Genomic DNA, 22,633 nt, shown 5'->3' with positions numbered 1-22,633 from the left:
GCCTGCATGCTGGAAGCAGTTAATTGGCATGATCAGACATAGCTGGTCAGCAGAGTCAGATCTGTGAGCAGGGAGAAAAACTGTATCCGGCTGTACCACCTAGAGGGTCCTCTTGCTGAAAGGAGCCTTTGGAGAAGACACTCAGCTGCAGCCTAGCGCTGCAGGCCCTTTTCTGTTCCGCAGCCCTTGTGTTAGATCTTGTGTTAGAAACCAAAAAAGCTTGAGAGGTTTGGAAGCAGCTGAGTCAGTAGATCTGAATCGTGGCCTGGCTTTCCACAGATTTTACTGATGTTTAATGTCTCTTCTCTTGCTCTTTCTCCAGAGATATCTTAAAAATAAAGATATCGAGTCATTAAAGGAGGCTGCCAAATCCCAATTTAACCAGGTGAGACAAACACTGCTGAAGCATTGCAAAGGGTGAAGGACAAGCTGTATAAAGGGTTATGAAACTACAGGCAGAGGAAGGTAGAAGAGCAGTTTTTAATAAGGCTCTTCTGCTGAGAGCCAGCGCCTGAACATATGCTTCAAGACGAAAGAGGGCAGCACTGAACTGAACATGTTCCCTGTCTTTACTGGTTTCCTGCACTAGGAAATTGTGGACGTTATCTGCAGGCCTGATGGAAGCTTGAAGTCTCTGCTTACCAAGTTTCTTGGCCAGGAGCAGCAGTCACAGCTCATCCAGGTGCTGAACATGCAGGGGGACGATGTGGTACTGCTGGCAGCTGGAGAACACAAGCGAGCGGTAGGAGAGTTGAATGTTGCTGATGATGGCTTTGATGTTATCTGGCCTTGCCCTAGTTCCTCTAATCATTAAAATAGGACATCATCTAATTCCATGTTACTCTGGATCTGAAGCTGTAGTAACAACAAATAAGGCATGAAGTGTACCTGTTGCTTTTACTTCCCCCAGTCAAGTTCTGGAAGAAAATCATAGCTGAAACAAAGGCTGGATTGTAAAATGTGATCACATCAGTGCCTTGCTTTCTCTCACCTCATCCTGTTTTTTTTTTTTTTTTTTAAACACCCAACAGAGATTAGAAAACAAAGTCAACTAGGCAACTTGGTCACCTATAAGCAGATGGGGAGAGGGAGGCACAGCTCCTTATTAGCAGAGGTAATGGGAGACTCTGTCCTTCCTCTTTCTGTGTTCTTACTAGTAGACATTGCCTTCCAAGCTTTGGCTTATGACAAGGTGTCATGCTTTCCATGATAGCCAAAATTGTGTCTCATTTCCCCCTTTTGTGCCTTTATTTCTCTGTAAAGTGAGGCTCTTACCTGTGCTTTCACAGTAATCCATGTTTGCGTAGTGCCTTTGGATCAGTGTAAGAGTTCTGTGAGGATGGAACATTTGGAAGAAAATGGATTTTCTAGCTTCTTACTCAGCTTTTGTTTGTAGGGCTGTAATCAGCTGCCCGAACCCTGGAACCGCTGCTGCCTCAGGAGGAAGGTGACTCGTCTTCAGAGACGAGGCAAAAGTGTTTTTAAGGCAGCAGTGCAACTGATGCTGTCTGTTGATGCTGCCTTTATGGAAAAACTCTTTCCCTGGCCTGTGCAACTTCCCTGAGTTCCTGGCATTAAAACTGACCCTTTTCATTTTCTCCCTTCTCTTCTTTTGCAGTGCTCTGCGTTAGGAAGCTTACGGTTGGAGAGCGCTGACCTCTTGGAGGCAGCTGGCCTGGTACTCCGTGATCCTACAGCTTTTCACTTCCTGTGGGTGGTAGATTTCCCGCTCTTCCTCCCTAAGGAAGAGAATCCCATGGAACTGGAATCAGCTCATCATCCCTTCACTGCCCCTCATCCTTCAGATACCAGCCTCCTCTATTCTGATCCCACAAAGGTGACTGAACTTCATGCTCTCCATACTGGCCCTTTTACAGCTGCGTGTCTTGGAAAAGTGGTCAAATAGCAGTTATTGTTACTGTAAAAAGGCATATCGTCTCATGGAATTCACTGCTTATTGTTTATATCTGTTTGGAAGATATGGCTTCTAGGCTACTCTAGATGTGCTCCTAGCAATAGGGCCTTGTAGAAAACAGTTGCTTAAAGTGAGGAGTTTTATATTCTGACTCTTCCCACGTTGCTTCACATTCTTACCAACTTTGCATAAGGATGTATACTGTTCTCGATTTTGTTAAGCTACGTGCCGTCCTGAGGCACTCTCAGCAGCGATCCATGCCTTTGGTAGGACTGGTACAGAACTGGAACCTTGTTACATTTGGACTTGGGGTCAGATCCTAGTGCGTTGCCTGACTTCAGACCGGGCGCAAGCTGCTCTTCAAATTGTAAGGAGAAAACTACAACAGAGGCAATGGGCGATATGACCACGTGATTTCTTAGGTATTTGTGCCCTGTTGAATATTTCAGAGCAGCAGCCCTGCTGGGCCTAGGATGCTACAGGGCACCAGGAGGTCATTGTTTGGGGAGACTTGGTGAAATTTGTCACCTCTAGTGAAATTCAGTAGAAAGCTTTCTCATCTTTAGTGCTTTGAATCTCTTATCAAATTTCTGTGAATGCTGAGAGAAAGCTGTGTTGTTGTATGCCATGTTCTCGCTCCTAGTGCTGCTTTGTTTTTTGTGTGCGGGTTGGCGTTAAATGCAGCCATGCCTTGCTAAGGTGCTTGCTCATTTCTTTCTCCAGGTCCGTAGCCAGCACTATGACCTCGTGCTAAATGGCAATGAAGTTGGAGGTGGCTCCATCCGAATTCACAATGCAGAGCTACAGCGTTTTGTGCTTGAGAAAGTGCTGAAGGTAACACTTACAGCTGTTGTCCACATACTCTTGGAGATGTAAAAGACTATTTCATTTAAATAGTCACTTAAAATCCTGTAAGAAACATGGGTGTGCTACTCAGATAAAGAAACCTGCTCCGAGAGACGGATGACTTCGTTGTACCTTCATCTTACAGTGCTAGCAGGAAAAGCGTTGTTTTGTCAGTGATGCTTCTTATGTAACTTTGCAGGAGGACTCTGAGGTGCTTTCCCATCTACTTGATGCTTTGGAGTTCGGAGCGCCTCCTCATGGAGGAATCGCTTTAGGTAGGTGTTACGTAGCTTCTTAGACTGCAGGTGTCTTATGACTTTATTTTGATGTACTAGACCTTAGCAAAAAGCCTCAGGTTTGTTAATAAGAGCCTGGTCTCCTCCTGAGACCTTGTGGGCCTATACAGTGCTTCAATCTGTAGCTGCTTTACAGAAGGAAACAGAGCTCTCTTCACCCAGTGCAGAACGTTTTGGGGTCCCTCCCCAGGGTAATAATGTGGTTTATCTCTTGTGCAAGGACCAAATCAGATGTTGGTGACTCAAAGAACAATCTTTATCTGCTATTCTGCAAACAGCATGTTCACGAAGATTGGATCATCTTTATTCTCCTCCTTATGCAGCCAGAACAGGATCCCTATATTGCATGCCCGTAGGCCTGGGACAGCATTGTACTTTGTTTCATGTGCTAGGTCACTGCCTCAGTCTCACCCTTTGCTTCACAGTCCCGCAGCCCCTTCCTTTTTTTGTGTCGTTCACTGATCAAGAGAGCTAAACTGGCAGTAAACAAATCCTGCCAAAGAGGGACAATGCTTTTTTTGTCAGGTTAGTTCCCCAATCTGGCTCCACACAGTCCCGATGAATACCCGGGCCGACACAGGGAGGAGGTGGAACCCCACAGTCAGAGGGAGAGGGAGGAGACAGCCGGGCTGACCCTTGTTTGGTTTAAGCTGTTGGGGAATGGCATCCTCTGAAGTCGTTACAATGTTGTATAGCATTACAGCAACGTCTTATTTTTCTCCTAGACTCTTACAAGTTTGTGTTTTTTCTTTTTAATTAAAAAACAAATAGCATTTTAACATATGATTTTTTTTTTTCTTAAGATCTTGGGCAATGTGCTCTAGGTGACTGCTTGAGCACGGGGTTGGACTAGATGATCTCCAGAGGTCCCTTTCAACCTCAGCCATTCTGTCATTCTGTGTAACTTCCCTCCATCAGGTCACGCAGAGGCTGTTGCTCTTCCTGAATTCTTCCTCATTCCTCATTGTTGTAACTCTTCTCAGCCAAGAGCTTTGCTTGACCAGTTCAGCAGAGCCCTGACAATGTTCCTGCCATTTACTGGCCCTGCATTGTTACATTGTCTCTGCAAAGAAACTGTCTCTATCTTGCAGTCCTTGGTGTTCTGCAGAATTTCTTGTAACATTCAACTACTTTATTTGTCTAGGTATTGCTGCTCTCTAGGCAAGTCTTTCTCTCTTACTGGTTGAGGTTAACTTTTTCCCTTATCTGCTTCTGTTCTAATGTTCAAGCCCAGTAAAACTATGTACTTCCATCTTCCTGACTCTTTTTGAAAGTGAATAACTCAAGGCCATAACTCAAGTGGCTCACTGATTTTTATCTGCTTCCAGGACTTGACAGGCTGATCTCTCTCATCATTGGCACTCCAAGTATCCGAGATGTCATCGCTTTTCCCAAATCCTTCAGGGGACGGGACCTGATGGGCAATGCTCCGGACTATGTCACTCCAGAAGAGCTAGAGCCATATCACATCCAGGTTTCCTGGCCTGTTGCAGAAGCAGAGGCAAAGAAAAACTGACTTCAAGCCAGTGACGTGAGGTGATCTGTTTAACTAGGGATGATTTTAGCTTCTAAATGCTATAGTTCAGTTCAGAATTCAGAAAACATCAGCTGATATGGAGGAGTACAAGCCCACTGCAACATGGCAGTTTCGGAATTGAATGGGGGGCTCCCCTGACAGGAATTCACCTTAGGGATTGGTAACGGGAAGGAGAAGTAGGAAAGCAAAGTAGAAGAATCATTTTAGCATAGGATATTGAGACAATTGGTTTTGGGGTGTCATATTGGAGTGAAAGTGGGATTTTTTTTTTTTCACTCCTCACTTCTTATATGTCCCTTGTAAAATATCTCCCCTTCCATCTGGAGGAGATCCTATGTAAGCCTCTGGTAGAAATCGGTACTCCTGATAATTGTCAAATTGTCAGCCTTTAGCTGAGAACTGTTCAAACAGAGCAGTGCTGTGCTGGGCCAAGAGCCTTGGGGATTCATAGTGGATCTTCAGTGCAGCCTACAGCTTCTCTCTTGCTGGAGGATACAAGATCATCCAGAACTTGCTACAAGGAATTCCTATTGTCAGGTGTGATCCCTAATCAAAGAGAGAGGAAGGAGCATGCATAGCATTTGCAACAGTTGTTCTTGTAATACTCATCAAACAAGAGATGATCTGGCTTTGGGGCCTGTGGTCCTTCTGCTTTCAGAATGCTAATTATGAAGTTTGTATGTTTGTAAATAAAGTTAATCTGGCAATTTGGTTTTGACTGAGCTTGGTTCGGGCTTTTCTGCTCTTTCTGTTCAAGAAGGAAGAGGTGCCAGTTCTTTACGACCCCTGACCGGTCAAGGAAGTGACGAGAAATCAGTGACAGCTTAGCAGGATTGGCAGTTTTGCGTGAATTCTACCTCCTGCAAACCTGCAGCTACAGCAGTGAGTGATGCAACAGCAAGCCCCTTGCAAGCAACCATCTATTCTGTCTCTGTCCCAGAGCAGTGAAGCCACAGTGTAGAAGCAACATTGTACTGAGTGGACTGTGAGCCCTTGCAGCACTCTGCTAGGCCAAGCTGCTTGGCTCTGCCCTCTGCTTTGCAGTACAGCAAGCCCTCTGCAAAGGTGCTGCCGGTAGATGTTCTTAACTCGTGTTGCATGTAGATGGGAATAAGCAGAGAACTGGAGAGAGGGAAGGAGGAAGGCAAAGCAGGTGAGGAAAAGAAAAGCATGAGATCACCTGAATAAGCTAGGAAGCTGGAGCACAGAAAGAGAAGGGAGAGTCACGATGTCCTAGCTAGGCAGGGCAGTAGGAGGGAGGCATTTGCCGGAGAAAACGCATGGCGATGTGGTTAGAAGAATGCCTGCAATTCTTGTCTGAGCTGATACTGAACGCCTTCTACAGGAGATCCCATCTTGCAGGTTCTAGCTGAGGCTGCTCCGAGGATTATAACAAATACCAACTCCGCGTTGCTGGAAAACATTACTCGGTAGTGCAGACTGTTGGTGTTTTTTAAATTCTGGACTGTCCTATTGATGAGAACCAGTAAGGGATGCAGCTCTTCTCCTTAACGTTTTTGTTGTTGTTTTGGGGTTTTTTTTGGAGTGCTTTGAAATACAGGTTGAAAGTACCATCCATAGACAACAGTAGAACCGACTTGCTGTCTTCTCTTTAGATTTGAAGACGCCGGAGGTATGTGTGCAAAATCCTTCCTCATCTCATGATTGTTATCATCAGTCTCGGAGCATGGTTAAATCCTCTTTAACAACAAAAAAAGACAAAGCAAGGAAAAAGCCCCCTAGATTTGTGTTTATATTCTTTCTTGTCAAACACTTATCTCGGTGAATTCTCAATTTTTTTTTTTTTTTTTTTTTTTTTAACTCTGAGACATTCTTGTTTTACATCTCCCTCCAACACTCAGAGGCGACTGCAGGATTTTGCTGAAACATCACTTTGTGTGCTAACGGTAGCTTAAGAAGTTTGGTGATGTGACTGCTTGTAGGGCTGAGCAGAAAGCTAGATGCCTAAGCAGGTCTGCATTAAAAATAATCTTGCTCTTGAAAAGTGACTGAATGCTATAAGAAATATATAAATAAGGGAAAGAACCCAGAGAATGACTGGAATCTATGGGCAGAAGAGGAAGGTCTAGGAAGGTTTTCATCAAACCATGTTCAGAGAAGCTAGGAAGATTTCAAAGCGTGACCTGCAACAGAGAAATGTTGGAAAAATCCAGGTTAAAGAATATTCCAGAATGGTGTTAAAATGGAAGTAGGAAACTTTTTATTAGGACAAAACTAGTAACTCCCATGCCATCTTTGACAGCATGGCTGAAAGAGATGCGAGCAGGGAGTTGCTGATTTGGAGAGATTTTTAGATCAGGCACTGCTTGCTGACCGTTTGGTGTCTAGTTCACAGAAACTACCTTGATGTTGTACAAGACTGACTTTAATTCTAAAGTGGAAATGTGCAAGTTGGAATGAAATGTTCTAACGCCTTTTATTAAGAGTTATACCAGAGATTTCATTCCCTTAACCTGCAAGTGATAATATGGAATACAGCCAGAAAAATGGTATATTGCATTCAAAGTCCTTCTTTAGAGGAGGGTAGACTCTCTTAGATTCTTTGCTGGTAGTGACAATAAGATATAAATGGAACTTGCTTGAGGGTCATTTGTTTCTCTGAAGCAGGGATATCAGAGGCTTCTTGAAGGAGATGAAATCACAGAAAACCACAGTTCTGAAAACATGCAAAGAAGTCTTCACTCCCCCAGACTATTATTTATAGTAACTGTAAACACTGTTTGCTCAACTTTTTTGTTGTGAAACAAGGGATACCACATCATTTGGTAAGTAATTCTTTACAAAGGCAGATACTGTTTACATCTGAAGAGTGCCAGTTTCTTAAAAGCAGAATTATGGAGTGTTACATAGGTAACTGGTACGCCAAAAGGCTTAGGCAGAAAGGTAACACTTCCTGGAGCGTTCTGCTCAAGACCACTTGTTATAATGTGTGAGCAGGCTGACTCAGAGACATGCATATCCCTCTCCTGGTGCAAGTTGTTTCCTGTGGTCTTTGCTTACCTACTGCTATGTTAAGGACTCATTGCCATTATAAGTACGTGACACAGCTACCATTAACTACAGTGTAGAAATACAACAAAACCTGTCATCTGAACTTACAGGTTCTGCCACAACAGGTCAGTGGAAAAGACATATCTAAAATTCACGCAAGTAATCTGAGCTTGGATTTGTGGATGAAGTAGTTTACAATGGTTGCCAGTGGATCTTGCCACAAAGACATTAATTGTTTTTGGCTTTATAGGACATAGCTTCAGGCTTCCACAAGCCCAAGTGAGACCTTATCTATGGAAAGTCACTTTTAATCCACAATCCAGGTGGCGTGCTTAGCTGTTTGTCTTGATAGAAGCAAGAGTAGATATCCATGGAAATAAGGGGCAATCACATTGCAGGCTGATATCTCATGTTTGTCAGAGAAAAGCTGCTGGCCTGTGATCCTGAAAGAACATGCTAAACCCATTACTTAAGTTCAGCACAATATTCATCAGAAACACCTGCTGAAAATAGCAAAGCTGCAGCACAGCCACAAGCTTTCACAGTGCCTATGTGCTTGTACCCTCTTTTCTACTGTGGGACTTCCGGACAAAAGCAGGGAGCGGTGTTGCTGTCACTTATGCTAGAAGGTGCAAAGAAAGTCTTGGGCTCCTCTGTTAAGAGTTAATCTTTGACAGATCTTTCTGTTAGAGGTGTGACGTGTAAGAAAAAGTTGGTCAATCTGTATTGCTGCCTGCGTTGGGCTTTTTTCTTTTCTTTTCTTTTTCCCCCCATGCAGCAGAGGTCTCCACGCTCAGGCAAACTAGCAGTGCACATCTGTTCAACAACTTCTTGGGAGGCCAAAGTGTTTAAGGGTTCCTTTACAATTGTAACTTTTGTGCAAAGAGCAAGAAGTGCGTAATTAGCATGCACAACGTGTTCCATCTATTGGAGGTATTTTAAAGAGCTGGATCAGCTTTTACCAGAGATCCTCCCTACACACGCAGAGTAGCCTCCCATACACAGTATGTATGCATATATGATTACTAACAAACAAATAACGTTATCTCCAGATTGCTACAGTGCTTTCCACGTCATTGGGCCACGTCTGCTGTTTCTTCAGCCTCTTTTTGATGTATTTATGATGGAAAATAATCATCAGCTGGACACATTGTGCTGGCTGAGGATTTATTTTGTGTCTTTGCTGATATGGACCGACTTGTGACTGGATCTAGTTCCTGAAATAGTCTTCTCTACTCTGGAGAACTTGATTACTAGCCACATGGGATATGAACGTTTGGATGATAGGGTTGTATAGGAACAATTCTTGCAGAAGCAAGAGCTGCATATAAGGCCTTTTGCACGCCTTTAACCCCTGAGCTTGCTGATTTTCTGCTGTTAGATCTAAGCAGTACACTGGTAAGGCTGAGAGACTGTTTTCTATAAGGTGACAGCTAAGCTGACAGAGAAACTGGCTCTGCATTTCAGCCTTTGGCAGGTTTAACTGGAAAATCCCTCTATTAGGTATATACCACCCTTCCTTTGTGACGTTAGAGGTAAGTTTCCAATGTGATTTAGTATTTTTTTCCTTCCAGATCAATAATGTAGCACCTGGGTGGGATTCTCAGCAGCTGAAGCGTGCTGTTTGCTGAAAAGTTTCCAAATCTATCCAGAATATTTCAGAGACAGGTGAAGCTAGGAAGGATCCCAACTTTTGCTTTCAGCTGTCCCAGATGGCTCAGGTGGGTTTGGCTGCAAGGGTTTTGTATAAACCACTGCAAAGATAAGAACTGTTTTTAGAGCTCAAACTGAAGTTTAATCCTCTATTGTGCTGGAATCTACCATGTCTAGAGTCAGTTAAATTATAACAGAATTTCATAACACTTTTGTGTAATCCCATAGTGCAGATACCCAGAGGATGAGGGTGCAGTTCTGTTGAAAACACACCACTACTATAAGAGAATATTATCCATCTTAGTCCTAACAGGTTAGTAGAAATTTTGAAAGAATAGTTTTAGTTGTTTGCAGCTAGATTTATACCCACCATTTTACCCAAGAGGGAAAGAGGGGGAACTATTGCTCTGTACCGTTACTCTCCTGTAGTCTTGAGTCTGGTGCAGAGACATTATTTCTGTATCATTCTCTCTTTGCCTTGGAGAGCGCGGGGACCCTAGCTCTCACCGGATGTAAGGAGGTCAATGCCATGGAAGCCAGTGGAAGGTACTTGAGGGTACACACCAGAGCCAGATCGCATACTAGACCCAATATTGCTGCGTGTAAGCAGGAGGTGGTGCTTTCCACGTTTGTGGGGAAAATCTCCTACAAGAATCCTGGGAAGGCGAGACTCCCCTGTTCTGTATTTCATAGGCAGATCTTCCACCAGTGGGCCCGTGGCAGGTACGGCGTTGGGTGAAACTGAAATAACCACTGACATCCAGCATCTGGTGCATGTGAGCAGCCTCCGAAAAAGCATCTGTAATGGTAAGAGCAGAAGGATATGGAGAGCTTGTCCTCGTTAGACCATCATCTGCTTGTAAGATGGCTGTTCTGACCACGCTCGCTCAGTGCTGTCAGCGTGCATAAGCAGCCGTGTTGTGAAGGTGTCTGGCGTGCTCTGTCCCTTTGGCCCATGTGTTAACAGCAGCAGAAAAGGCACAGACAACTGACAGTCATCTAAATCTTACCAGATGGAAATCCCCCACGAAGGTTTATATGAACTTAACTGTGAATGCTTAGGCTTCTATTTTAGGTTTGTGTTTTAGTTTGTCATTTTTCCAAAGCATTGTTTTATGTAATTAAAAAATATTGCTTACATACAGTCACCAGCTGCGCTGGCCACAAAATTACAGCAAGAGGAGCTCTGTGACGGATTTACTGAGCCTGGATTGGTCACACATGCTTCTAATAATACCATCATGTTCCGGCTTTCTTGTTGTTTTGATGGCCTTTGTGTTTACTGTAACGCTTAGAATACTATTGGAAAAAAAGTGTGTTATAGACTGCTCTCCTGTGCATTTTGTGGGTTATATATGGTATCTGATCATTTGCCCAGGTGCCTTCCCATTGAGGTTATTAGAAGGAATGAATGTGCAGGTTCCTTCTATGATCTCCATATTATTCATCACTTCACAAGCTTGTATACTATGTTTTTCAGTTACGTCCATTTTAAGCTGCAGAATTTTAGGCTATTTCCTCTCTCTTCCTATGGCGACCACCGCATATCTTCTGCGTTGCCATCAGTGCCTTTCTATATACCTGTCTACAGCTGGAGTGGCCAGAAGTGCACACAGTTGTAGGTTATTTGGAGTAATGTTTTTCTCATGTGTTACTTTATTAACCTAGATTTTTTTTTTTTGCTCAGTACTGTACAAATGTGTTAGATAACAGTTTTTGCACCAAAATCAAGTTATTAACGATGTACTTCAGTTATTATACAAAAATAATAGTGAGAAAGAGGATAAAGTAGTTTTTTTTGTTGATTATGTTTGATTGTATTTTGAAAGAAACAAACTTCACCATAACTTTCATCACAGCTTTTTTTTTTGATTTTAGCTTCAAGAAAAGCTCTGGGTGTATTTATTCTCATAAACTATACAGAGAAGTAGCAACGCATTATGCTTTCCCTAGTCGCAGGTATATACCGACAAAGTAAATGATACGAAAACATTTCTGGGAACAGTTAGTACAAGGGGCATACAATTGCAGTTTTCTCTGGATGAACAAACATAGTGTACTATTGGATTTTTGTATATTATCCTCTATTTAGAGAGTGATAGATTTAAGTAACATTCTCAGGACTGAGAGTATTTTTGTTTGCTTAGCAGCTTGAAGAAAATTGCAGGTGAAGACTCCAGCTCTTTGATGGTGTCCCCTGAAATAGACTCCTCGTTTGCCGTCTATTCATCTATTCAGTTATTCTTGTCGTTAGATGTTTGTTATTTGTGTATAAAGAAAAAGACATCCAGTACCGTTTTGTAAAAGAAAAACCTTAAGTGGCTTTGTCGCATGAGTAGAACTAATTTGACAGCAATTGCGATGCCAGGGCTCGGAGGAGGGTGTGCCACAGGACTCTAATCCGTTTCCTTTCACACAGCATCACTTCACTTGCAGTGGGAAAACAGCAGTGTTCAGAGCAAAGGGGGACTGATATTTCTTGTGGGTAATGCAGCCCCCGGGAATTGTGGAATGCCATTGTTGGAGGTGCTGTACAAACATATCAAGGAACAAATAAGCAAGGGGGATGGATGACAGATTGATTTACTAGCTCAGGGTCATGCAGTATCTTGTCCCAGAGGTAGCAGCCCAGTAATATTCTGACAGATCATGTAGAAAGCGAACTCATCGGCAACCTCTGATATTTCCCTACGAGGAAAAAATGCCACAGTTTAAGTAAAAGGTACAGAGTCATATGCATAGTAAAACCTTATAAAAAGAATTTTAAAAGATGGGAGTTTGATTTCAGCTGCTTAAGATGTCTTGTAAAAATCTCAACAATATTTTAAATTGAAAGCTATGAATTCTCATTTTATATTTTCACTGTTAGTGTAATATAAATAAAGACAGATCCAGCAGATCTCTTACGCTATGGTTGAGAGAAATAAAAAGAGATCCTTTTAATGAAAGGAGTGTAATTTTAACACAGTCGCCACAGAAGTACCCAGGACCAAACTCTGCCCACCGTTACATTTAGAGATAGCTTGCTGGCTTTAATATAGTTGCTGGGGCCATGTGAAGAATATATCTGGCACACTGTGTTATTAATTTCATTAGTGGAAGAGTAGATAAATAACAATGAATACAAAAACCCATTAAACCCAGACTCACCAGTTAAATAAGTACCTTGACTAAAAAGTTAATATACAAAGAGGAACTTTGCAGTCAGGATGACCTTCAGCAGGACTGACGCCTTCTGAAACACCATTTCTTAGAGTTTATCATTTTACTAATACCAGCTGAACAACGTTCTGTTCAAACCGAAGCAGTGATTTTGCAGACCTTTTTATTCATGTCAAGGCCGTTCTCATCCCTCTCTCCCCCTTTCTGCTCCTCACTGCTCCTGTGGCTGTGCTGATCAAAGTGCTTGAGGGATGCATGTAGGACAGCACTTTGTTATTTTTAACCTGGACTGGTTTTTGGATGCGGCACACTGCATGGCCTCACAACAAAGCAGTTGTATTCTCAACTCATAATTGGCAACTATTTTTAGATAAAACTGTACTGGTCACAGCAAGGACAATACTCGGTACGTTTTCTTTCTAATGTACAGATAAGGTGAGTAAGATTACTTTTGTGAGTGGAAAGCAAGGGGGATCAGTGAGTGTAGCTGCAGTTAGTTCATGCTGCCATCTTCTGGCTCCTGCTTTTAGAGAGTTTTTAAAATACAGAAAAAAGTCAAAATAATTAAAGCCTATCATGCAAAATTAGGAAATATGAGATGTTCTCTAAATAGCCAGTGACACAGGTAGAACAATTTTATGTGTTTTCCTGCACAATTGCTGTTCCCTTTGAAATCATAAAATGAATTGCTGTTTTTCTCCTTAGCCTTTCAGGGTAATATGAACCAAAAGCTGGAAGGATACAATGTGTGTTATATGTATCTGCTGTGATACTCTAGATCTTACTGTGGGGGGCAGACGTCACATAATGCGCAATTACAGAGATTTTTGTAGATTTTAGCAAATTCATGCCCAGAACTGGCATTTAACGTGAAAATCTGTCCATAGTATTCATTCATGAAATTGCTGTAGCTGTTATTATTTTATACCATTACGCCGTTATACCATGCAGTTATATTGTAAAATTCATTTATTAAGTTATTATTATACCTGAAGGATTAGTAAAAAGGAGGATGAGAATTCTCGCCAAGGTCTGCTGAAGACTATGTCCAGCCCTGATGTCATAAAAGAAGAAACAACGAGGACGATGAGGGAGGTGGGTTGCTTAACACTTCTCGCTTTCAACAGACAGGAGTTGAACATGACGCCATTGAACAATAGGTTGTTTGTAATAGAGCTTAACACTTTCATGAAATCTTTGGCAGTTCCTGCGTTTCACTTGACCTTGCTTGTGAACTCTTCCCCCCCCCCCCCCAACCGCGGAGCAAGGATTTCTCATGCTAGTGTCTCAGATTTCTGTGTCTGTGGACAACAAATCTAATTCCCTTAGTCACGACAATCCCAGTGACTGACCTCCTGATAATTCCCTGGCTGCATCTGAATCTTCTTTTAGGGCATAGCCTTTCCTTAACCACCAGCTATTGCAAGTTTGCTAGGCTCATGATTTCATGGCTTTGTTGAAAATCTCTTGCTGTTGTCCAGTTTGGATACCTTTTTTGTCATAGAATTATTAAGGCTGGTATCTTACCCAAGAGCACATCTAAGAATATGTTTGTTGTTTTTTTACTTTTCAAATACCATTGCTTTTTAGAAAATTTTCAGATTTCCCTACCTAGGTTATATTTTTCTTACTTTTCAAATGGCTTTTGGATGTTGCAGAAGCCTGGATCATAAACTAATTAATTTTGCTAGTGTTGTGCAGCTAACCTTCCCACCTTCTAAATTTCTTACCCTGTTTGTGTTAATGCTGCCTGAAGCTATTGTGGTTACATCTCCTTTCAGGCACAGGCTCTAGCCTGCTAGTTTAACGTTTTCAAAAATTTGAGACTGCAAAAATTGTCACCACTTAGCTTTTGCTATTTGTCATTTATAATGTTTAATGTAAACCATGCTTCTCCACAGGCTTGTCTTTACATATTTTCCACTTGGGTCCGTAGGCATATTGTGTGCTTAAGTTTGAAGGCTTTTTGCCTTGGCAGTACCAGTGTCATGCACTGGTCCTTCTGATGCACCTTGAGGACATTATAGACAACAGATAGTTCCTTTTATTTGCCACTGGCTGAAGACAGAGTTTCTGTTGCAAAGCAACAGAACAGAAAAAGATGCTTTTGAATCCTGTTTCCCTCTATTGATTAATATGAATAGTTGTTATTAGCTTTTTTTTTTCTCCTTGTAATTTCTCTACTCCTTTGATAGATGATGTGTTTGGACTCTGCTGCTTGGCTTACATTGCCAAATGGCGCTTTTTTTTTCCCCAGTCAACCAGATTTCTATTTCATTATTACAGTTTGGCTTCTTCCAGGTCACCTAGCTCAGAACCCGACTCTTGAGGAAAAGTGGGCCTTTGATGACAGGCACCCAAAGTGCCTCTACTAGATGAATAGTTGTAATTCTCCCTTTATAACTAGAGGATTAGTTTATTGCTCTCAGCCTTCAGGGCAAGTATTTTTTTGTTTCGTTACAGTCCCTTAATGTAAGAAATACTTGCGATGACTGACAATTCGTCCTTTCAGTAGTCCCGGTAAGCACCACAGGTGAGCGGACCAGCACTTTCCTTGGTCTTTCTCTACTACTATTGTACGTGTGGGAAAATCATGGGAACAGAAAGACTTACTGAAAAGATGTCAGGAAGGCCAATCAATAGAATAGAATTGTTTTTAACTCATTCTAGTCTTTGCTAAAAAGCTCAGGAGGAAAGAAGTGTCCAGGACTGCTGGTGATAACGACAAAGTAGTGAGATCCCTGCTTAGACTAGAAAAAGAATACGTTCAATGGTGTTCTTGGGAAATCAGGTGGTCTCAAGTTGTCTGGAGGTCAGGAATTTTATTAAAGAGCTAGCCAAAGTGATTTCAGAATCATTTGTGATTATTTTTGACAGTTTGTGGCGGATAGGTGAGGTACCTGAGTCCTGTAAAGGTCAGGCAGTACCTCTCTCTAGAAAGACTAAAAAGAGGGTCTAGGTAATTACAGATCAAGTTGTGTTTCATTTACAGATTAAAAAATTGTGAAAGAAAAACAGTCTGGAAGAACGCGAACAAGAAGCAGACCATGTGGATTTGTTGAGGAAAGTCGTGTCAAACCAAACTAATTATCATCCTGTGACAAGGTTTAAAAAAAAGTCTTATTGCTAGGGGAGAAGAGAGTACCTGGCAATATACTAAGTCTTTTTGGCGTAGTCATCCCTAACGTGACTCCAGAAATTTTTAGACCGCTGGATTTAAAACGGTTGGATAACGCTCTCCTGAGACGCGTTTTTTAATGTGGCTGAGTGGGAGGGGGTATTTCCAGGTGCTTGTCCCGGGAACGTTCCTTTCAACCTGGTTCATGAATAGAGAATATAAGTTTGTGTAGTATTCAGTAACAAACTGGTACAAATATGGTAGCTGGGAGGATCTGTAGGCTTCTGGAAGAGTAGAGTTGGAATTCCAACCTTGACAAATAGAGAAATGGTCGTGGAAAAACTAGGATGCTATGCAGTAAGCGTAAATGCATGTTACTTCGCTTAGAAAAAAAACACGGACGCTGACTGAAGACTGGCTCTTGTGCAGCAGACACTGCTGGTGTTGTACCGGGTCACAAGCTAAGCATAAGTCAAAAGAGTCCTGTTGTGAAAATGCAAATGTCATGCTGGAGTGTAAATAGGAATGCAGCCCGCAAAACATGTGTTGCGGTCTCTTCGTTCTGCTCAGTGTGGGGTGGTCTCAGCTACAATATTTGATTCTGGGTTTGGAGCTGTGCCCTTGAAGAGAATGTGCACGCTGCTGTCGTTCTCAGATCTGCTTCTGGACTGGGAAAAAATAACACTGCTTGCTAACTCATCACTTGGAGTTGAATGCTTCTCACTGGAACAGAAGGGCTGTTTTCTCCTGTCTGAGATCAGTGAAGGGAGAGACTGATGAGAGAGAGTTGTCTAGGTAAGCAAATTGGGTTCCCCCTTAGATGTCACATGTGGTCCTCTCCTAAAGCTGTATTCCTGGTGCACGTAGATAGAATTGACAGACAGTTTTACATTTGGGCCGGCCTGTTGTCTCATTTAGTTAGATGTTGATGTTTTCCAAGAGGGCTATTTAATATCTTGCTTCAATGAGAGATCCGGTCTTTCCAAGAGGGGTGAATTGTTAAAGTCTCACTGCCTGAACCGATGGAAAACTTAGTTTTGTCCATAAAGATTGCCTTTACAACAGCTGAAAGAGGAAGAGAGACAGATATTCAGGGGTGTGTGTGTGTGTATATATTTTTTACTTAATCTCCTTGCAGACTTGGCTCAGTTTTAACCTTACTCGTAGACCTAACTGATGATCATGTTCCCAATACCAGATTTTTTTTTAAGAGCAGAGGGCTTGTTCACATTGTATCTCTGCTGCAGATTCTGTGTGCTTCCTGATATCCATAGGACTCTTAAAACTTGGAACTTGCACCATCGCTGCTTTTGGAGGCAGGAACGCAGGATCGTCTGCTTCTAGATCAGTCTCAGTCACCCATGCAACAGTGGGGGCTCTGGAACGCCTTGTCTGTCTGTTGTCAGACAAACAGTGTCTTTTCAAAGGCAGATGCGGTAGATGGAAACTCCTGAAATATAACCTTCTCTGTCTGTGTCACTTGGAGCATCTTTAGTCATGCAGAAAGAGACTGCGAGCAGGACATGCACGACTTGGCCAGTAAATATTGCTTTGCACCTCTAACACGCGGTGAGGGCAAGTAGGTTTTATCAAGCTGCTAGGCCAAGCATTAGTATGCTTGCACCCTCCTCTCAATAAGACATCGAAGCATTCTTTCCTGGCCACGTTGGCACTGCCAGGAGGGGAAGGGTTGGTCTTCAGTGCTCCCTGTAACAGATCTGCTATGGTGCTCAGTTGCTGTCTTCCACCTCCCTGTTTATTTCCTGTAGTAGTTTCAATGTCGATGTTTTTCCCCTTGAATCTTTGAGCTACTAACTTTCCTTGTCACAACAATCCTGTAACTTTTCCTGTCTTATCATGCATGGCTCTATTCTGTGACTTTTTCCACAGCTTAGCAATTTCCTCTGTCAATTTTAGGGAGCTGAGATGCCCTGAAGTTAGGTGTTGCATCCTTGGACACAGCTGAACCCCTTGGAGAGGAGCTGAATGGTTGCAGAGAGGATTGCACCAGCCCCAGGCTTGGAGGTGGTGTCAGTGAAAGCTAAGCAGCTAGCAGTGTCAATGTCAGGCAAGTGATGGGTTAGCCTGGCCGAGGGGGAAGAGAGTAATTTAGAGTCAACCTCGAGAACCACAGCCAGTCCCATCTCACCACTGGTGTTAATTCTGGGGGCTGCGCTGCCTGCCTTTCAAGCCCCTTAGGTGACAGACTTTCCTGGTGACTCATATCTACTCAGAATGGACTTTCTGCTGCCTCACACCGTGGCTCTGGGTTTCACCAGGCTGCGCTGATAGAAATCTGAAGTAGGGTAGGGATTAATCAGCAAATGTGCTTAGTCAAAGTTGGCATGCAGTTTTCCAAGAACGCAAGCCAGTTCTCGGGGTCAAGTGGCTGGAGCTCGTTTGTGTATCTTAGCCAGTGTCGTCAGAGCATCTAAATGCAACAATCTCAGCACTGGAGTGAAATGACTTGGTTTTGTGGGCCTCTTATTCTTTAACAAATGGTATTCAGGTAATGCCATCTTCCACAGAGGGCAAAAACACGCATATCTCTTCTCCAAGTGCAGCACTCTTTTTAAAAGAGGCTCAGCGGTCTTCCCAGATGTTAACTCAGTAACACAAGGGCTCAGTAAACAGCAACAGATGGCAAGTCCCCTGTTCTTGTGCACCACAAAGCTAGAAGATGACTCCAAAACGCATTTTGCAGAGTTGCTGCTCACAGCAGGTGAATGGGAGCAAGCAGTGAACTACAGCCAGAGGAAATGAGAGAGCAGCAGGAACATCGTTACATCCTTCTCAGACGTGATTAGGAAGGAGTGCTGGAAAACGATGGCTTACCTCTAGGCTCTGTCTGTTGCTGCTTGAGCAAGGGTAAAGGCAGAATTAAGAGTTTTGTTTGGTTTTTTTTTTTTGTTTTTTTAAGACATTTTCCCCAGAAGCCTTTTACCAAGAGTGTTGTTCCCAGGGGCATTTACTTTAGAAGAGAGAGAGGTTATCTCGAGAGTCCTTCCCCAAAAGAGCTCTCTGTTATGGGATGTTTAAGCAAGAACGACCTTCTCCAGAGACTTTACTTTCCCTCAGTAGATTGATCTGTTTTGCAGAGCTTTTTTGTGTGTGTTTTTCCAAAGACTAATTTCTGATTCCATTTGTTTGAAAACAACGCTTAAGACTGGCTATAGCCTCCGGTCTTTAGTTTTTCTTGTGATGTGGTATTCTCCCTTACTTCCCAGAGCAGACTTTCAACCACACAGAATAGAACCACAGTTATAATGCAAACATTTGTAATTGGTGCCTCGGTTTAACACTGTCTCTGGCTTGGACTCCGCTTAAAGACAGTTAAAGCCCTGGGTCGCTATCCTTTCTGAAAATCATCCCCCCCGCTACTTTCAGACAGAAGCCCAAGAACATCTATCAGTATCTTTCATTCTCAGTATCGGGGACTAGTGGAACCCGAGACCATGGAAGCAGCCACAATTCAGTGCTGTTTCTCTTGGTTACACTGAGGGGGCAAATTTGCTGTTTCTGTTACTTGGTAGTACAGTTTAGCTAGGTAAAAGGCTTCACCAGAGTTCCAGGGTCACAAATTCAAAGCCAGACAAATACCAGTGTCGTCATGTGTCCTACCAGCACCACCGTTGCCATGTGATGGTATCTAGAGCTGAAAGACCTCTTAGAGTGCAGGGCATCTGAAAAATGTCTGAATGACTAGCTTGGCGGTTTGTATTTCTGATGCTGTGTGTTGCTGGATTCATGACCCAGTTTAAGCAGAGCAGGATGTGCATGTGAGGGAAAGGGGAGAGAGAACTGTATAGGTGTGCTATGTGTACAGGTGGGCTGTCGGTGACGCTGTCTGCCCGCCCCTGCAGGGACCGAGGTTTCTGAGGTGAGGTCCAAGCCGTCAGACTTCACAGCCAAGGAACTGCTAATGGCGGTAATGGTGCTGCCTAGGTTGCCTGCTTTGAAAGATGACTTGGGTTTTGTTTATGCGCAAGCGAGTCATGTTTTGCGAGCGCACCGTCCACCACGGGGGATGTCTCTGTGAGCAAAGGCCCGGAACTAATGCCATCCTGCATGGCTGTGAATGAATTCGTCCTTTATTCCGCACTCTGTACCCCTGTTGAGCTGAGAGCTCTGCGCTGCTCACAGATGTGAAGATAGATGCTGCCATTTGCAGCACTTGTTTGGTCAGGCTTCCACACCCTGGTGCCTCTAATCCTGGACAAAACACAGGCCGTGGAGAGCCAAACACAACGAGGTCTCTATTCTTAGCCCGGAGGGCCTCAGAGCCAGTTTTCTGGGGCGCAGGCCGATGAATATGCAGTTACTGGAGCTCTTAACAAAGCAGAGTGAATAGCAGTGTTTGTCGTTGGCCCTGAACATATACTCCTCCCTCATTGGATCTGTAGCCTTCACTGCAGCTTTTCACAGTTACATAAACGTGGCCTATTTTTCCTGCGAATTAACATCTTGCTCGCTAAGTTTAGGTTTTCATGCACATACAAAACAAACCATCTGATTTTTCACACGCAGCTGGAATCCTGGCTCACCCGGGAGAAGCCATCCCTGCAAGTATAAAGCCTTCATAGCAATGATGGGCAGCGGTGCTGGCAGTGTCTCCCTGTGTGTGTCCCTGCAAAATCCTGGACATTGCCTTGCAAGCACCATCCGAGATGCCTCGTCCTCTCTCCCGGGGAAAGTCAGACCCCAGCAGTGTGGTTGTGAGGATGCGGGAGAGCCTGCTTTCCCTGGCAGGCTGCGTGGTTACACTTTCCAAGGAGCAGGAGAGCTTTCCTGTGTGTTCTGGGGATTGGAGGGTTGACTGCATGCTTTGAGGCACAGAGCAGATGGTCCCTCACTCCCCAGAAGACACAAATCTGAGTATTTTTTTTCCCCCAAAGATGTTTTTTCCTCCCTCAAAATGCACTGAGAGACTGAGCTGCAGTATCTGGAGAAAAAGCAGCCCCATAAAGAGAGGATGTCATTTAGAAATCACCCACCTCTAGGGTGTAAGGAGGCTGACTTACAACCACTGAGACTCTGGTTGGCTTTACTAGTGATATAAGTAATACAGGTGCACAGGATTGCAAAACAGATTCCTGCACGCATTGCTCCCTGCTTCAGCGACTTAGAAGGATCCAGTTCCCCAGCGCTGTTGAGGGTGTGGTGTCTCGGTGGGGAACGGCCAGGAGCTTGACATAGTGTCAGATCTCAGCTTCTTACTGCTGTTGCAGAGGAAATAAGGAGACCTGGCTGTGAGTACTTGCAGCAGCTCCTAAATTATCAGCCGAAGGATCTGCTGCCACAACCAGAGAGGCCCTCCATGACTATGGATGCATGGTGAGACCTTTTCTGCTCTATTCCAGGACAGTGTGCGTGCTGTGACTGAAATATGGTCTGACGGCAGAGTGACCTGAGGGAGCCGTTTCCTGTAGCTGGGCACACAGGTCCTGAGGCCAACTGAACAGGCAGGTGATTTGGGTGCTGTGTTTTGGCTCAGCAGGCCTGGGTCCTGTCCTGCTCCGCTGTAGATGTGTGTGTGATCCCAGGTGAGTCATGCAGGTGTATTATTGAATACTAAGAGAGGCACCTGGCAACATGGTGTACTCTCAGGTTAACTGCTGTGGAGGGTATTGACTTGGAGGTTTTCTGTGCTCGTAATGCAATGCGCCATACCTATTGACTTTTTTATTAAAAGCAGCCATGTGGCCAGATCACCGCGTGTCTCTGAAACCACTGAAGAAAACCCATAAAGCGGGGAGCCAGGATGAATGGGAGACTGGGGCTTTTCAGGGCAGGGTGTGATACCTGAAGCATCGGATCTCTCTTTTGTTGTAATCCTTCTGACCAAACTAAGTGCCCCAGGTGAGACCCTGCCCCAGGTGAGACCCAGCCCCTCTGAGGAGTAAGGCAGTAGGGCAGAAGAGGAAGTGGTGTAGGATCTTTCAAAAAGCTGTCAAAGGCAAAGTTATCAGTTCCTTTAAAAGGGCCTGTGCTTCTAAATGTGTGATACTTTAGAAAAACACACTCTGAAAACTTAGGCGTGGGAAATTGGTGCCCCTTCTCGGGGAGGGTTAGGGATAGATCTCTGAATCCCTGGCGTTTTGGATCTGCCGTTAGAGCAGATCAGCACAGAGTGGTCAGTGTCTGCAGGCAGCTTTGCGTGTAGCTTTCTATGCAACGTCTAGATGGGAGGTGTTGTAGCTGGAGTGCATTTCCACACCCTCCAACACCCCTGCCACATCTGAAGACCCGACTTGGCATGACCCAGATAATGGGAATGCAAGGGGAGGCTGGGGCTTCGGGTATGTGCCACCACTTTCTGGCTGTCTTGATGCAATGCTGTCTTCAGCAGCTCTGGGTCAGGTTAGCCCTACTCCACCTCTCAGCACAGCTGAGGAGGGCTGGGGCTGGGGATTTTTTGTGTTCAGAAGAAATGAGTCATCAAGAAAAAGCTGAACTGAAAAGCTGAACTTCTGTCTATCACCATACTCCTTTCCTGCTCTCTAGTAAGGCTATCGCTCTCGCAGGTAAAAGCAAACAAAGACGACAAAGCCCCTGGTGCCAAGCTGGTTGCTTTCCTTGCTCTGATGGGCCCTGAGGTCCCTGTTCCTTTTCTCCACTGTGTGTCCCAGACAGCAGTGGATGCTGGCGAGTCCTCCGTGGACAGCAGGCAGCCTGCAGCAATAATGAGAGCAAGTCAGGCAGTGCCATCCTATACAAGCCTCTGTCTGCTCTGTGTGTGTGCGCATCTGTGAGAGCGCGCGCTCCCTCGCTCTCCCTTCTCCCCCTTCCCTCGCTTTCATAACCCCCCCCCCCCTTCCTCCAGCTCTTGTTCTTTTCATGAAATGCAGGACTAGGGAGCCAGGAAAGTGGCATATTGCTGCCGTTCTTCCAGAGAGAACTGTGGCTGGACTGGGTCCTTCGCCCTCTCCGATGTACCAGGAGTCTGCAGACACTGTTACTCAGGGTCCCAGCCAGCCATGTCCATCAAGCACCAAAAGCCACGTAGCCACCACCCTGCCACCAGCTGCAAGACAGGTAAGAGCTAGGCGTGCTTTGTTACACAGCTTTCTCGGAGGGCCTGGCTGGGTGAGAAA

At 44.1% G+C, this 22,633-nt stretch overlaps 3 protein-coding genes across 14 annotated transcripts in view; 2 read left to right on the top strand and 1 right to left on the bottom strand.

Moving 5' to 3' along the window:
- The window catches only part of DARS2 (aspartyl-tRNA synthetase 2, mitochondrial), a 28,971-nt gene extending 12,721 nt beyond the window's left edge, over positions 1–16,250 (top strand). For 2 of the 11 annotated variants that reach the window (XR_011142421.1, XR_011142422.1), the window contains exons 11-20: positions 323–385; positions 590–742; positions 1,619–1,837; positions 2,639–2,749; positions 2,961–3,036; positions 4,386–4,593; positions 5,352–7,380; positions 9,181–9,327; positions 9,488–9,572; positions 9,953–10,066. Coding sequence is in view for 3 of the 11 variants with exons in the window: in XM_068951831.1 (XP_068807932.1) it covers positions 323–385; positions 590–742; positions 1,619–1,837; positions 2,639–2,749; positions 2,961–3,036; positions 4,386–4,573 (810 nt within the window). In the remaining 8 variants the exon portion in view is untranslated. The other 9 variants (XM_068951832.1, XM_068951830.1, XR_011142417.1 and 6 more) reach the window with 8 other exon arrangements.
- Positions 1–22,633, bottom strand: part of ALDH9A1 (aldehyde dehydrogenase 9 family member A1) — a 193,394-nt gene that overhangs the window by 110,529 nt on the left and 60,232 nt on the right. The window lies entirely within an intron of this gene.
- LOC104142672 (regulator of G protein signaling 8) overlaps positions 16,358–22,633 on the top strand; it is a 36,442-nt gene continuing 30,166 nt past the window's right edge. Inside the window, exon 1 of one of the 2 annotated variants that reach the window (XM_009672753.2) lies at positions 16,358–22,574. In XM_009672753.2, the coding sequence (XP_009671048.2) occupies positions 22,377–22,574 (198 nt within the window). In that variant the 5' untranslated portion in view covers positions 16,358–22,376. The remainder of the gene's footprint in view (positions 22,575–22,633) is intronic. The other variant, XM_068951839.1, reaches the window with a different exon arrangement.

This window comes from Struthio camelus, chromosome 8, assembly GCF_040807025.1.
Source record: "Struthio camelus isolate bStrCam1 chromosome 8, bStrCam1.hap1, whole genome shotgun sequence".
NCBI lineage: Eukaryota > Metazoa > Chordata > Aves > Struthioniformes > Struthionidae > Struthio > Struthio camelus.
The sequence above is the reverse complement of the archived record's forward strand: the minus strand, read 5'-3'. Positions and strand labels throughout refer to the sequence as shown.